The 11,571-nt window shown below is 40.8% G+C and overlaps 1 protein-coding gene across 1 annotated transcript; it reads left to right on the top strand.

The window, feature by feature from the left end:
• The first annotated feature begins 1,324 nt into the window (after nt 1–1,324).
• LOC120570726 (1-acylglycerol-3-phosphate O-acyltransferase ABHD5-like) lies at nt 1,325–4,412 on the top strand. The gene is made up of 7 exons (XM_039819217.1): nt 1,325–1,462; nt 1,986–2,068; nt 2,302–2,704; nt 2,938–3,089; nt 3,542–3,653; nt 3,737–3,917; nt 4,078–4,412. The coding sequence occupies exons 1-7, from the start codon at nt 1,419–1,421 to the stop codon at nt 4,195–4,197; spliced, it is 1,095 nt and encodes a 364-aa protein (XP_039675151.1). The 5' UTR covers nt 1,325–1,418; the 3' UTR covers nt 4,198–4,412.
• The last annotated feature ends 7,159 nt before the right edge of the window (nt 4,413–11,571 follow it).

The raw sequence follows: 11,571 nt of genomic DNA, 5'->3' as shown, positions 1-11,571 counted from the left end.
AAAGAAATCCTTTCTTGAATGGTGCTCCTGACATGTTCAAGGGTCACACCTCTGTAAATCTCTAAGATTAACTCCTTTTAGGATTTAATGAAATTCACATTAAGAGTAAAAGTAAAAAGAAAAAGAAAAGCAAGATAGAAAAAGCGCTATTCCCACAGCAGCAGGATCATACTGTACCACTCGAGTCCTTGAGGATAATGAATAAAATTAACTTTCGTTTTAATCTCCTTCCTTATCTTAAATTATAGTATGAAAAGCATGCAGATAAGCTTTAATCTATATGCCAGCAATTGGAGTTTTCCTGTCTATTATTACTATCTATTTTCACAGCAGAATAAGCCTTAACCAGTTGTTTAGTAAAAACTTATATTTGAAAAAGTATAATACAGTATTTCACAACACAATATGCTTCAAGATAATCAAAAACTAGCCAAAATGTTATATGTAGCCTATGCATAGAAATAGGCCACGTTTAGCTACCTACCTAGTGTGTGAAATGGCATTTACTCAATGTAAAAAAAAATATAAAATGCCAAATATATTTTGTTTTTAAAGTGACCTTAACAATCGTAATTACCATTAATGTTGTGATGTTAGGGTTAGGGTTCAATTTGGGTCAGTCATGCTAATATGCTAGCCCAACAAATTGGATGAAACTTGTATTTTACACTTATGTTTTCCATGTTGAATTGTTTAATTCATCATATTTATTTACAGGTTTAGGTGGTAAACTACTTTGTATAATTTGTTATACAATATATTAACGTTACCTCTGTTGTAGGAAGCTAGGAAGGGTCAGCTGCGTAACTTTGGCACGTTTATTACGGTTTGGCGCAGTGCCTAAACGCCTCTTAACGAATCAAATGTAAAGCACAACTTCGCGAAATTAGCATAAACTGGATGAAGAGATTTCTCCTAGCACACTAAAACAAGACCTGTGTTCGGTACGGTACCGTTTGCTAATATTATTTTTCACTAGGATGGCGGAGTCATGACCTCAGAGCACGAGGATCACAGGTCGGCAGAAACCACGCTGCTGCCTTCACATGTAGTTGGACATACAAACGTTGAGCCCTCTGAAAGCCATCCAACGAATTGACAAATAATTCGCCGAATGCTAAACATAGACAGTATATAAACATGCTAAACTGTCAGGAACATTTATGAGTTTACGTTCACATTTCTGTTTACCATAATGCATTCTAAATTATTCAAACGCTGCACAGACGCATACTTGGTAAAAGGGTATGCTGTTCTTAGTTGTAATTTTTTACATCTAATTGTAGATTTACTTATTTACTTAATGTCACTGAACGCATCGCAATAAATGCTGACTGCTAAGGGCTCTGCTACGGACCATAGATTATAATATTTACAGTCTATGCTACGGACTGTCGCGAGCAGAATCACAAACCACCATGCGAAGGATGGCTGAGGAGATACAACCTACTAAGGAACAATGGTAAGTTTTCCTGCTTAAAAACGCTTTTATTTGAAATTGCCTTCATACCGTGGTTGGTTTTGTAAGTTTGCCTGTTGTTTTTTCTCTTTGAATGCCGCCTGTTTTGTGATGACAGTAAGTTACCCAACTACGCCCTCCGGAGTAACGTTAACTTTCTTTACAAACGTACACTATCCAAACCTCCTGTTAAAAGGGTGTAATATTATGTTTCTGTCAAATATCCAAATAACTTTGAATCAATTGAAAACTATCGGTATCTTCTCAGGTAACGTGCGTTTTCCATAGGCAGTTAAAAATACCAACTGTTATTTAATTCGTTGATGAAATCTCCACCTGTCTCTCTGTTCCAAAAAATGAATTTTGTAAGTTCTTAAGAATTACTTCATTGATTGCATTCCTTCAACACTGATAGCAGAATTGTAATCTGGTCAAAGTTCAATTCATAGTTTGCCTTTGCCTGTGTTTGCATGTACTTTACATGTTCTGTCTGCCTGCCTGTGCATGTCTGCTGTCTGAATCACAGCTCCTGGATATCAAGTTGGCTTCCCTCTTGGTGTCCCACGTCTCCCTCTCAGCTGAAAGATGCAGAGGAAAAAATGCTCAAGAGTAAGTGGGCCTTAAAAGAGCCGCTGGACCACTGACACAAAGTTGGGTGGTTTTCCAGTTAAAAGTTTTGGTGTTTCATTGTCTAAATGCTGAGAGGATTTGGTGTCTGCAATTTCTTTTAATATGATTTGTCTTATAAAAAAGGGTCAAAAATACCAGAACTGGTTGTTGAACGAACCCCTATCAGTCGAATGAATCTGAAGCAGTAAGGACCCCTCTGTCCCAAACTGCAGGTGTGAAGCTGCCTTTCTCCAGGCAGCACGTCCGGATATCCAACAGCAACTATCTGTGGACCTTAGCTTTTTTCGCTCAGCCACCGCCTTGCTCTCCTTCCCGGCCCCTTGTCCAGCCCAGGCCCCCTCTGGTTCTGCTGCATGGCTTTGGAGGTGGGGTTGCTCTTTGGGCCCAAAACCTGGACTCTCTCTCCAGCAGTGGACCGGTCTACACTCTAGACCTGCTGGGCTTCGGCAGGAGCAGCCACCCCCAGTTCAGCACAGACCCCGAGGGGGCTGAGGAGCAGTTTGTGTCAGCCCTGGAGGAGTGGAGGGAGAAGGTGGGACTGGAGGAAATGGTGCTGCTGGGACACAACCTCGGAGGATACCTGTCTGCTGCCTACACACTCAAATACCCACACAGGTGCTTTGGTGTGTTTTTATTTAGTGTTTTAGTGAAGAAATAGCCACACAGTATCTTCAGAACTACTTTTTATATTGGCTTTTGGAATGCATTTGATAAAATTCATGCCGAGTGTGAACTTAGTCCTCAAAGGTCTGTGATTATGAACGATTATGTTCACTTGTCTTTTTACATACTTTGTTGCAAATGTGGAGATTTGTAATTAAAATCTAACTGTGTGTGTGTGCGCGCAGGGTAAAACATCTGCTGCTAGTGGAGCCATGGGGGTTCCCAGCACGTCCAGAGAACCCCAACCACAACTCCATCCCAGTGTGGATCAGAGCCATGGGGGCTGTTATGAGCCCCTTCAACCCTCTGGCTGGACTCAGACTGGCTGGGCCTCTAGGTCAGCACACACACACACGCACACACACACACACACATTAAGACACACACTTGTACATTAACACACATGTATTTTTACTTCTATTTCATATTCAGTATACTGAATTTGAGGCTTGGCTTGCTAAACATGCCTATACCACCCCAAAACGTGGTTTTCCACATAAAAAAAAAAGCATTCCTGTAAACCCTTTTGCTTCCTTACACAAAAAGGATGTTACTACTTGTTTGCCTGGCTCTGCATTGTCATCGCTTTGATTGTTTTCACTTGACTGAAAAAGATGAAATTGTTGAATCATCATCAGCCATTCTCTATTTCTGTCATCGGCTTTTGAAAGAATTTCTGAAAACTCCCAACTCACAGAACATGAAATGCAATGCAGAGGTTAGTAGAGGCTGCCAGTTTTCTTGCCAGTGGTCTGGTTTGTTTGAAGTGATCATACTGATATCTCTCAGGTCCAATGCTGGTCCAGACAGTCCGGTCAGATTTCAAGCAGAAATACTCTTCCGTGTTTGACGACAACACAGTATCTGACTACATCTACCATCTAAATGCCCAGACACCAAGGTGAGAAACCTTTTTTAAGCCGATATACTGTACGCTGCTACTTTTTTAATTTCTCTCCAACATCATTTTTTTCTCTGTTTCAGTGGAGAAACGGCCTTTAAGAACATGACCATTCCCTATGGTTGGGCTAAGAGGCCCATGCTGGAGAGGATCGACCAAGTCCAGGCTGACATTCCCATTTCCTTCATCTATGGATCACGCTCCAGCATTGACAGTGACTCTGGATACGCGTTAAAGAAAACCAGACCAGATGTGCAAATCATGGTAGGTTCTTTTTAAGTAGTTTTTTGGCAACTTCTCTTCAAAATGTGGTTTTAAAAAGAAAACCATTCATGTCAGAGTTTACCTGCCTTTGTGAACCATGACAGCTTCATCTCTAAACAGCTGACTCGTTCTGTTCAACTGCGTGTTTGTGTTTGTAAAGGTCATCAGAGGAGCAGGCCATTACGTTTTCGCCGACCAGCCCGATGACTTCAACCAGACAGTCCTTCATATCCTCGCTGGGACGGAGAAGAAAAGCCGAGGTGAGGGAACGAAGCGGTGAGAGCTCCCTCGTTCAGACGACGCACAGGAGGGCACATGGTTTAACGAAGCCAAACTTGTTACACAGCCTCAGCTCTTTAACTGCAAGCCTCTTTTATCATGCACTTTACTCTTAAGAGAGAACCATAACCGACTGAGGACACTTCACTCACTATTATCAACCTCATGTAAAGTTTTTTTTTTTTTTGTAAATAAATGTGACAAATGTGCAGTCTTTGTTGCTCACTTAGTTTTTTTTGTGTCCTGAAGGGGTTTAGAGCAGTCAGTGCTAAATAATCTGAGAAACTATTGGGCAACTCCTCTGTTTATATAAAAAAAATAGAGAGAGAGAGAGAGAGAGAGAATAAAAGAAGGGAAATCATCCCTCAAGGGAATATCTTGTTTGGGTTGAGGTCTAGGCAAAGTACACAGGATGTTCTTTTTTTGACCCCTCACCCATTTTGTGAGATATGTGAGGGAGAAGTGTATAGGGCAAAGGGCTGGTGTGTTTTCCACGGAACTTCTTCACTTCTCTGGAGACAGTGTGACTGAGAGCGGCCAGCAGGTGGCAGCACCGTAGCAGCATAGGCACCTATGCATGTCTCCCCTCTCCTTTGCAGAAGGGTAACAGTGAATCCAAATACAAAGTGCCCTCACATGCATATTGAGTTGAGTGACCTACTCAGGAGACCTGGACAGTGATGCTTTAAGAGCAGCCTGACACTCTGCTCTGCTAAGTCACAACTGCAGTGACAGAATAGGGTCAGAGATGGGTGTTGAACTAAAAATAAGCCTTCTGTTTCAAGGGGGTCGACTTGAGTTAAACAACTTGGTTATTTACTAGGAAACCTACAATTTTGTGAATATGCAAGTCTGAAAAAAATACCTGGAGCAAGAAAGCCATAGTTTGAAAGTGCTCATATTTTGCTTTTTGGCTTTTTCCCCTTTCCTTTATTGTGTTTTATATATATATATATATATATATATATATATATATATATATATATATATATATATATATATATATATATATATATATATATATATATTTTTTATTTATTTTTTATTTTTTATTTTTTTTTGTGTGCACGTTATAGGTTTACAAAGTGAAAAAGCCCAAAGTCCACACCAAAGGGACTTACCATCTCCAACAGAAAACACTGTTCACAAACTCCTCCAAACAGCTCTGTTGTAGTCCAGCCTTTACTTCAGAGACGAATATATAATGCTCGCCTAGCTGCTAGCGTGGCACGCCCTCATACTCTGCTTCTGACTGGCTAGTAGTACTTCCTGCGCATGTGCGACTCCCAACAAAGATGGGACAGAAGTGAGATGCCTCACTCTGTAGCTAAAACAGAGAGCTCAACACACAGGGTGAAAAGAGGAGCTGTAGCAATGTGTAATACAACAAAAACGTGGTGTTTTCTGAAAATTAAACCACACAAACCTATTCTGGTACAACCTCTAAATACAATTATGAACCTGAAAATGAGCATAATATGAGCACTTTAAATGGACATTTGTCTTTGACATTTTGTGGGATTGTTAGTTGCATTTTTATACTCCATACACTAAACTCATATTTACATTTGACCATTTCTATGCTGTAATGCAGTCATTCTCCTGGTAGAATATGGTACTACAAGTGAAAACAGAAGTCATAATATTAAAATACATACAAGGTCTGTCATGTGGCTTTATTGCAATGGACAACATAGTTTCTCCCTTGCTTCAGTTGTGCCTACATTTTAAAAGCGTACCTATTTAGAATTTCACTCCTAATAACGTTGTCAGACGGAAGGAAATGCACTCAACACATTTGTTAGACATCAAGAATGCATACAATGCCTTTTGGCGATAAACGCAAAATGCAAACGTAACTTGAGTTTGTTTACAAGAACCCTCAACAAGGCGCTTTTAAGACAGTGCCTTTATATACTAATGAATGTCTCCAACATCTTGATGCAGAAGGTGAAAGATGGCAATTAAGGCTGTAGTTTAGTAGAGTAATGGAGGAGAGACTTGATAACCTGGAGATATGTTAGTTTATTCTCTCTTACTTCTGTCTTACTCTGTCATCAACTTGGCCCACCCGAACTGTCTCCTGGCAACAGGGTAGCCACGGAGACAGAGTCTTTTGGATCTCCACCTGCAGGAAGTGATGCGGTGGTTGGATGGGGTAATTATGGGTTGCTTGTTTTCTTGAAGACGCTGGCTGGCTGCTTGTCAAGGCAGGAACATTCAGCGGGAGCTGCATGTGCGCAGCCTCTCGGGGATGGAGATGTGCACGCGCGATGTGCCCAGGCCTCTGTCCATATTACTCACTTAATAAGCCTGCAGGCTTATTTGTTATCTCTCTCTCTCTCTCGCTCTCTCTCTCTCTCTCTGTCTGTCAGCCACTCCGTTTCATTTGGAAAAGTGAGAAAAGTGACAGGAGCTTTCATACTGGGGTTGGATTTAATTGAAAGCTTGAAGGCCTGAAATAACTGCACATAAAAGGTGTTCGCACACAGAAACACACACTGTTGCTGGCAGCCTATCAGCTCTCACTTCATCTTTAATCAGTACCACCACATGCAGGTTTGTGCAGCCAAAGCATCAGGAGCTCCGTTTTAACAGCTAACAGTGATATCGCTCTCTGATCTGCAAGACCAAACTGAAACTCACTCATTATTCTGACTCTTTTCGGGTCCTAACCCATAGTTTTAGTCCTTTACTTGAACACAAATTATGATATAAATGAGCACGGAGTCTTTCTAAAGGCTACCCTGGACCAGCACCACTCTTTTTGTTGTGCCTCATATGAAAGGTAGCCATCACCTCAGTGCAGAAGCCCCATACCATTTCTGTGCTTTTTTTCAGGTGACAATCCACTAGTGTAATGAGATGCATGCATCACGCTCTTGTCTCAACCAAACAATTATAGTCCGCGTATGAGTGACTGATGATATTTACAGTCCAGAGATTTATTTATACCCCAGAGTTGGCAGCCAGACTGACATTTGCACAAAAAATCAGCAGCACGACTGTGTTGTAAGGAATATCTATCTATCCAGTTATTTTGCCAGAACTCCCAAAATGCTTAGCCTTTATGCTACGAGAGCACTTCACAGCACCTCACAGCTCTCACATTACACCAAAGGTGTCACAGGAGTCTAATGATCACAGGATTTTGAATTCTGACTCAGTGCCTCAGGAAAAAAAGAAAAGTAACAGAACCAGAGCTGGAGTTTGCCAGCTGGTTGGCTATTCTCTACAGACACAGCCCAGGAATAAGCATGTCGATGTGATGACTTCTCTTCTCCTCGCAGAAGGAGTGAAATGGATCCAACGAGGCATTGAGACTTTTACATTGAGACTTATCAGTGACAACAACACTGGGGCTGATGCTGACGTGCTGCTGATTCATAAAATCCTGTGAAGCGGGTCATTTCTTTCCCTTCACTTCAACCATTGATTCTTAAAGGTCCCATGGCATGAACATTTCACTTTATGAGGTTTTTTAACATTAATATGAGTTCCCCCAGCCTGCCCATGGTCCCCCCCAGTGGCTAGAAATGGTGACAGGTGTAAACCGAGCCCTGGGTATCCTGCTCTGACTTTGAGAAAATGAAAGCTCAGATGGGCCGACCTGGAATCTTCTCCTTATGAGGTCATAAGGGGAAAGGTTACCTCCCCTTTCTCTGCTTTGCCCGCCCAGAGAATTTGGCCCGCCCAGGAGAGAGAGAGACATCATGGCTTTCAAACGAGCAAAGTGGCAGTTGGTCAAGGCCACACCCCCACCCTCCACCTTGCCCCTCCCTCTCTCCTCCTCAATAGCTACAGACACAGAAATGGCACATACTAAGGAAAGCTCATTGTAGGACTGGCTCTAGTGGCTGTAATTCTGCACCAAGGCTGAATTTCGGGAAAGAGACTTCAGAAACAGTATTAGGGGACCACTAAGGTCTATATAAAAGAGACTTCAGAAACAGTATTAGGGGACCACTAAGGCCTATATAAAAGCATCCAAAGATCACCATGTCATGGGACCTTTAAGATCTAAGTCTGGTCTTGGAGCGATAGCCTGTCACCAAGCACATTTCCATGCTTCTTCCAACTGTTTGATTACATTGATTTAAAAATACAGCTGGGCCTTCTTCATTTCCTTATCTATACACATTATTCCATTATCATTAGTATTCTGTATTGAGATGGCTAATTTATATATACTGAGGCTGTAAACACGGTAAACAGAACTTTAAAAAGAGTACTCCAGTGATCTCCAGTGGCATCTGGAAGTAGAAGGGCTTATATGAGACAGATTAAAAAAAGTGTAAAATCAATTAAGTTCTTCTTTAAAACCAAACAGTGACTGTTTATTGTCAACCTCCAGGCTTTTTACCTAATTTGAAAAAAAAGGCCACTGGCTATAATTGTTAATTACTTCAGAAACAAAGAGCTTTCATGCCAGATTTTCTGCCTCACGGTTTAGGAGTCTCGATGGGCTCTTATAAAAAACACGCTTCGGTAACATCCAAAAGGCTATTCTCATATCTAAGATCATTAAAAGCAGATGTCCTTTACAACCCAAAGGACTTGGCTTGTGAGGAAGTCCCCACTGATGTCCTTGAAATAAGTAATACCTCTCTATTGTCAATTCAAATTTTTTTTTCTTCACATGCTTTTCCTAGTGTTTTCCCTGCTGCTCTCTGCTCCTTCTATTCCAGGTCATATCATTTGAATTTTGAGTTTTTAAATTACCATGGCTTCTGTTGTCTTCCATGTAATGTCTGTAATAATTGTTTCTTTTTATACCCTCCTTCTCCTGTTTGCCTTTTCCCAGGCTGTCACGGCTAATGAAAATTTCCCTTTAATTGACTCGCTCCCTTCTCTCTCTCTCTCTCTCTCTCTCTCTCTCTCTCTCTCTCTCTCTCTCTCTCTCTCTCTCTCTCTCTCTCTCTCTCTCTGTCTCCCTCTGGCAGTTCTTCATTTCACATTGTGTGAGATGGGCAAACACAGTTTCAGTAACACTCTGAACAAGCCTACAGTAAAATCAAATGTACACACACATCAAGAGAGCATCACACACACTTTTCAATGTCAGGTAAGAAAGAATTCCATCAGAAGGCCAAACAGTGTCTGTGTACTGAGACCAACTGTGTGTGCTGGGGGGGGCGCTTTGTTCAGCCTTGAGATTAAATGTTCCGCTGACAGACACACCCTACCAGATAGAGACCATACAACGTAAAAACAGGGACATACATATTTCACATAATTCTCAGGATCCAACTGCAATAATGGTGCAATGATATAATGATATTATTGCTGTCAGAAAGCACAAGCAAGTAAAAGAAGAAGAGCTACTCTAAGAAAAGAGGGCTTTTCAAATGATTAGTGTAGCTATAGGTGCAATTTGGAGGTACTTATGCTTCCACTACTACATTTCAGAGGATTATATTGCAGTTTTAATACAAATTTAAGGAAAATAAAATACTGTTTTGCATCTGTTCAAATGTCAGTTAAGGATTAACTTGAACAAACCTCTACTGTTAATGCACACTGACATGCCAGAACCAGATAATCTGTCTGCTGCTGTGAGCGTAGTGTCTGTAGATGGTGTTTCCCTGGCTGTCTGCCAGATTAATGCCCTTAATACCACACAGCATCCAATGTAGAAACCACAGAAACGTATCTGGACTCACATAGCTGCCTACACCTTTCCATATGAAACATGTTCAACATATTTGGAGTTTGGTATATATTGTAAAACTAATGAAACTATTAAACAAACTAACAGAGATGTACAGAGAGAGGTAGAGAGAGAGAGAGAGAAGATCAGGTGGCAGCGATTTTTCTGTGGGTATACAATTGGATTCCAGCATGTGCCTCGGCTCACACACATGACATCCTCTTTCTGACATGCTATCCTCAGTGGTCCATTCACTTTTTGAATCGCACATGGCAACCTTGTCACCTGCATTGTGTGTGTGTGTGTGTGTGTGTGTGTGTGTGTGTGTGTGTGTGTGTGTGTGTGTGTGTGTGTGCCTGTGAGTCTGTGGGTCACTCGCTTAGGTACAATATAGGCTCATCTGGTCTGATCTGATTTCCTCCCAGCTGGCTGATGTAAAACAGTAGCCCAGATGTTGCCGAGATTACAACTCCCTGCTGTGTTCGGAGGGAAGCTTCCAGACTGTTCAGGAAAATAATCACAATGGGAGAATTAGTCCTGCACACAGGCCCATTCCGCTCCTCCGTAGCGATAATCCCCCTTTTTTTTTCTGTTTACACATATCACAGATGACTGACAAAAACTGGTTTCGGCAGGAGGATGGTATATCACTTTACTGATAACAGAACATAGGCACTAAAGTGACCTCTGCCTTCATCTCTGGCACTTTATACCCTATAATATGTACTGTATGTCATGCCGGTAGCTAGCAATTATGTGTTAGACTAAATTGAAGGGTCAAATTATGCTCAATTTAGACAGTTTTGGGGGCAATATTCACAAAAAATAAGCAAAACATATTGTACATACGAAAAATGTTTTAAACTACAAGGCATTACCTTCCCCGTGTGTGTAGATGAAGTAAAGGTGCTGCACAGCAAACAATCTAAGGAGATGAATAAAAAAATTTCACTGTAAGATTTTGTATTTTATTTTAAAGACAAGAGGTGAGTTAAAAAAAATAAAAATAAATAAATAATGGTCAGAATTGAAGCAGCAGAGGAACAGACATCCTGACTTTTAACCCCTGGTACAGATCAAGTTTGGGAAAATTATGGATCCTACATTTCCCACAAGTCAATAGTGCCTCTTCTTACACCCTACAGCAGAGCCCCATCCATCGGAGACATGCACCAGCCGCCAATTAAACTGTAATAGTTTCAGAGTATTCAAAACAATCAAACTGATCAAATATATATTTATATATTTCAATATTTTCTCCCAAAATGTTGTTTGTAAGCTGTCTCCACACTGCCAGGTATGTACATAACTATAGTAGTAAATACAAAATCTTTTATCTTCTTTCGTGACACAGTCACATTTTAAGATTCAGGATCAGTCCTACTAAACCCTTTTATATGTAATCTTTTAATTTCTTATATACTCCAAATTCCTATACATATTAACTCAGACATGACCTCAGTGTGCTCAATAGTTCCTATACGGCAATGTATTAAATGTTCATTTACTCTCCAAAAAGACAGATATTTCTAAAAAATAAATCACTTCGATTGGCTCATATTTATTAACTCTGGCAATATGGCTTCACAACACAACAGATTTCATTTTAGTGTTCATTAAATACCTCACACTACTGTCCCGAAACCTATGAAAGGTGGATTGGTAAAAGAAAATGAAGGTGCGCTTTCACAACTTTCAATTAAAAAACAAAAGTCAAGAAACAGA

Source organism: Perca fluviatilis, chromosome 13, assembly GCF_010015445.1.
Source record: "Perca fluviatilis chromosome 13, GENO_Pfluv_1.0, whole genome shotgun sequence".
Taxonomy (NCBI): domain Eukaryota; kingdom Metazoa; phylum Chordata; class Actinopteri; order Perciformes; family Percidae; genus Perca; species Perca fluviatilis.
The sequence above is the reverse complement of the archived record's forward strand: the minus strand, read 5'-3'. Positions and strand labels throughout refer to the sequence as shown.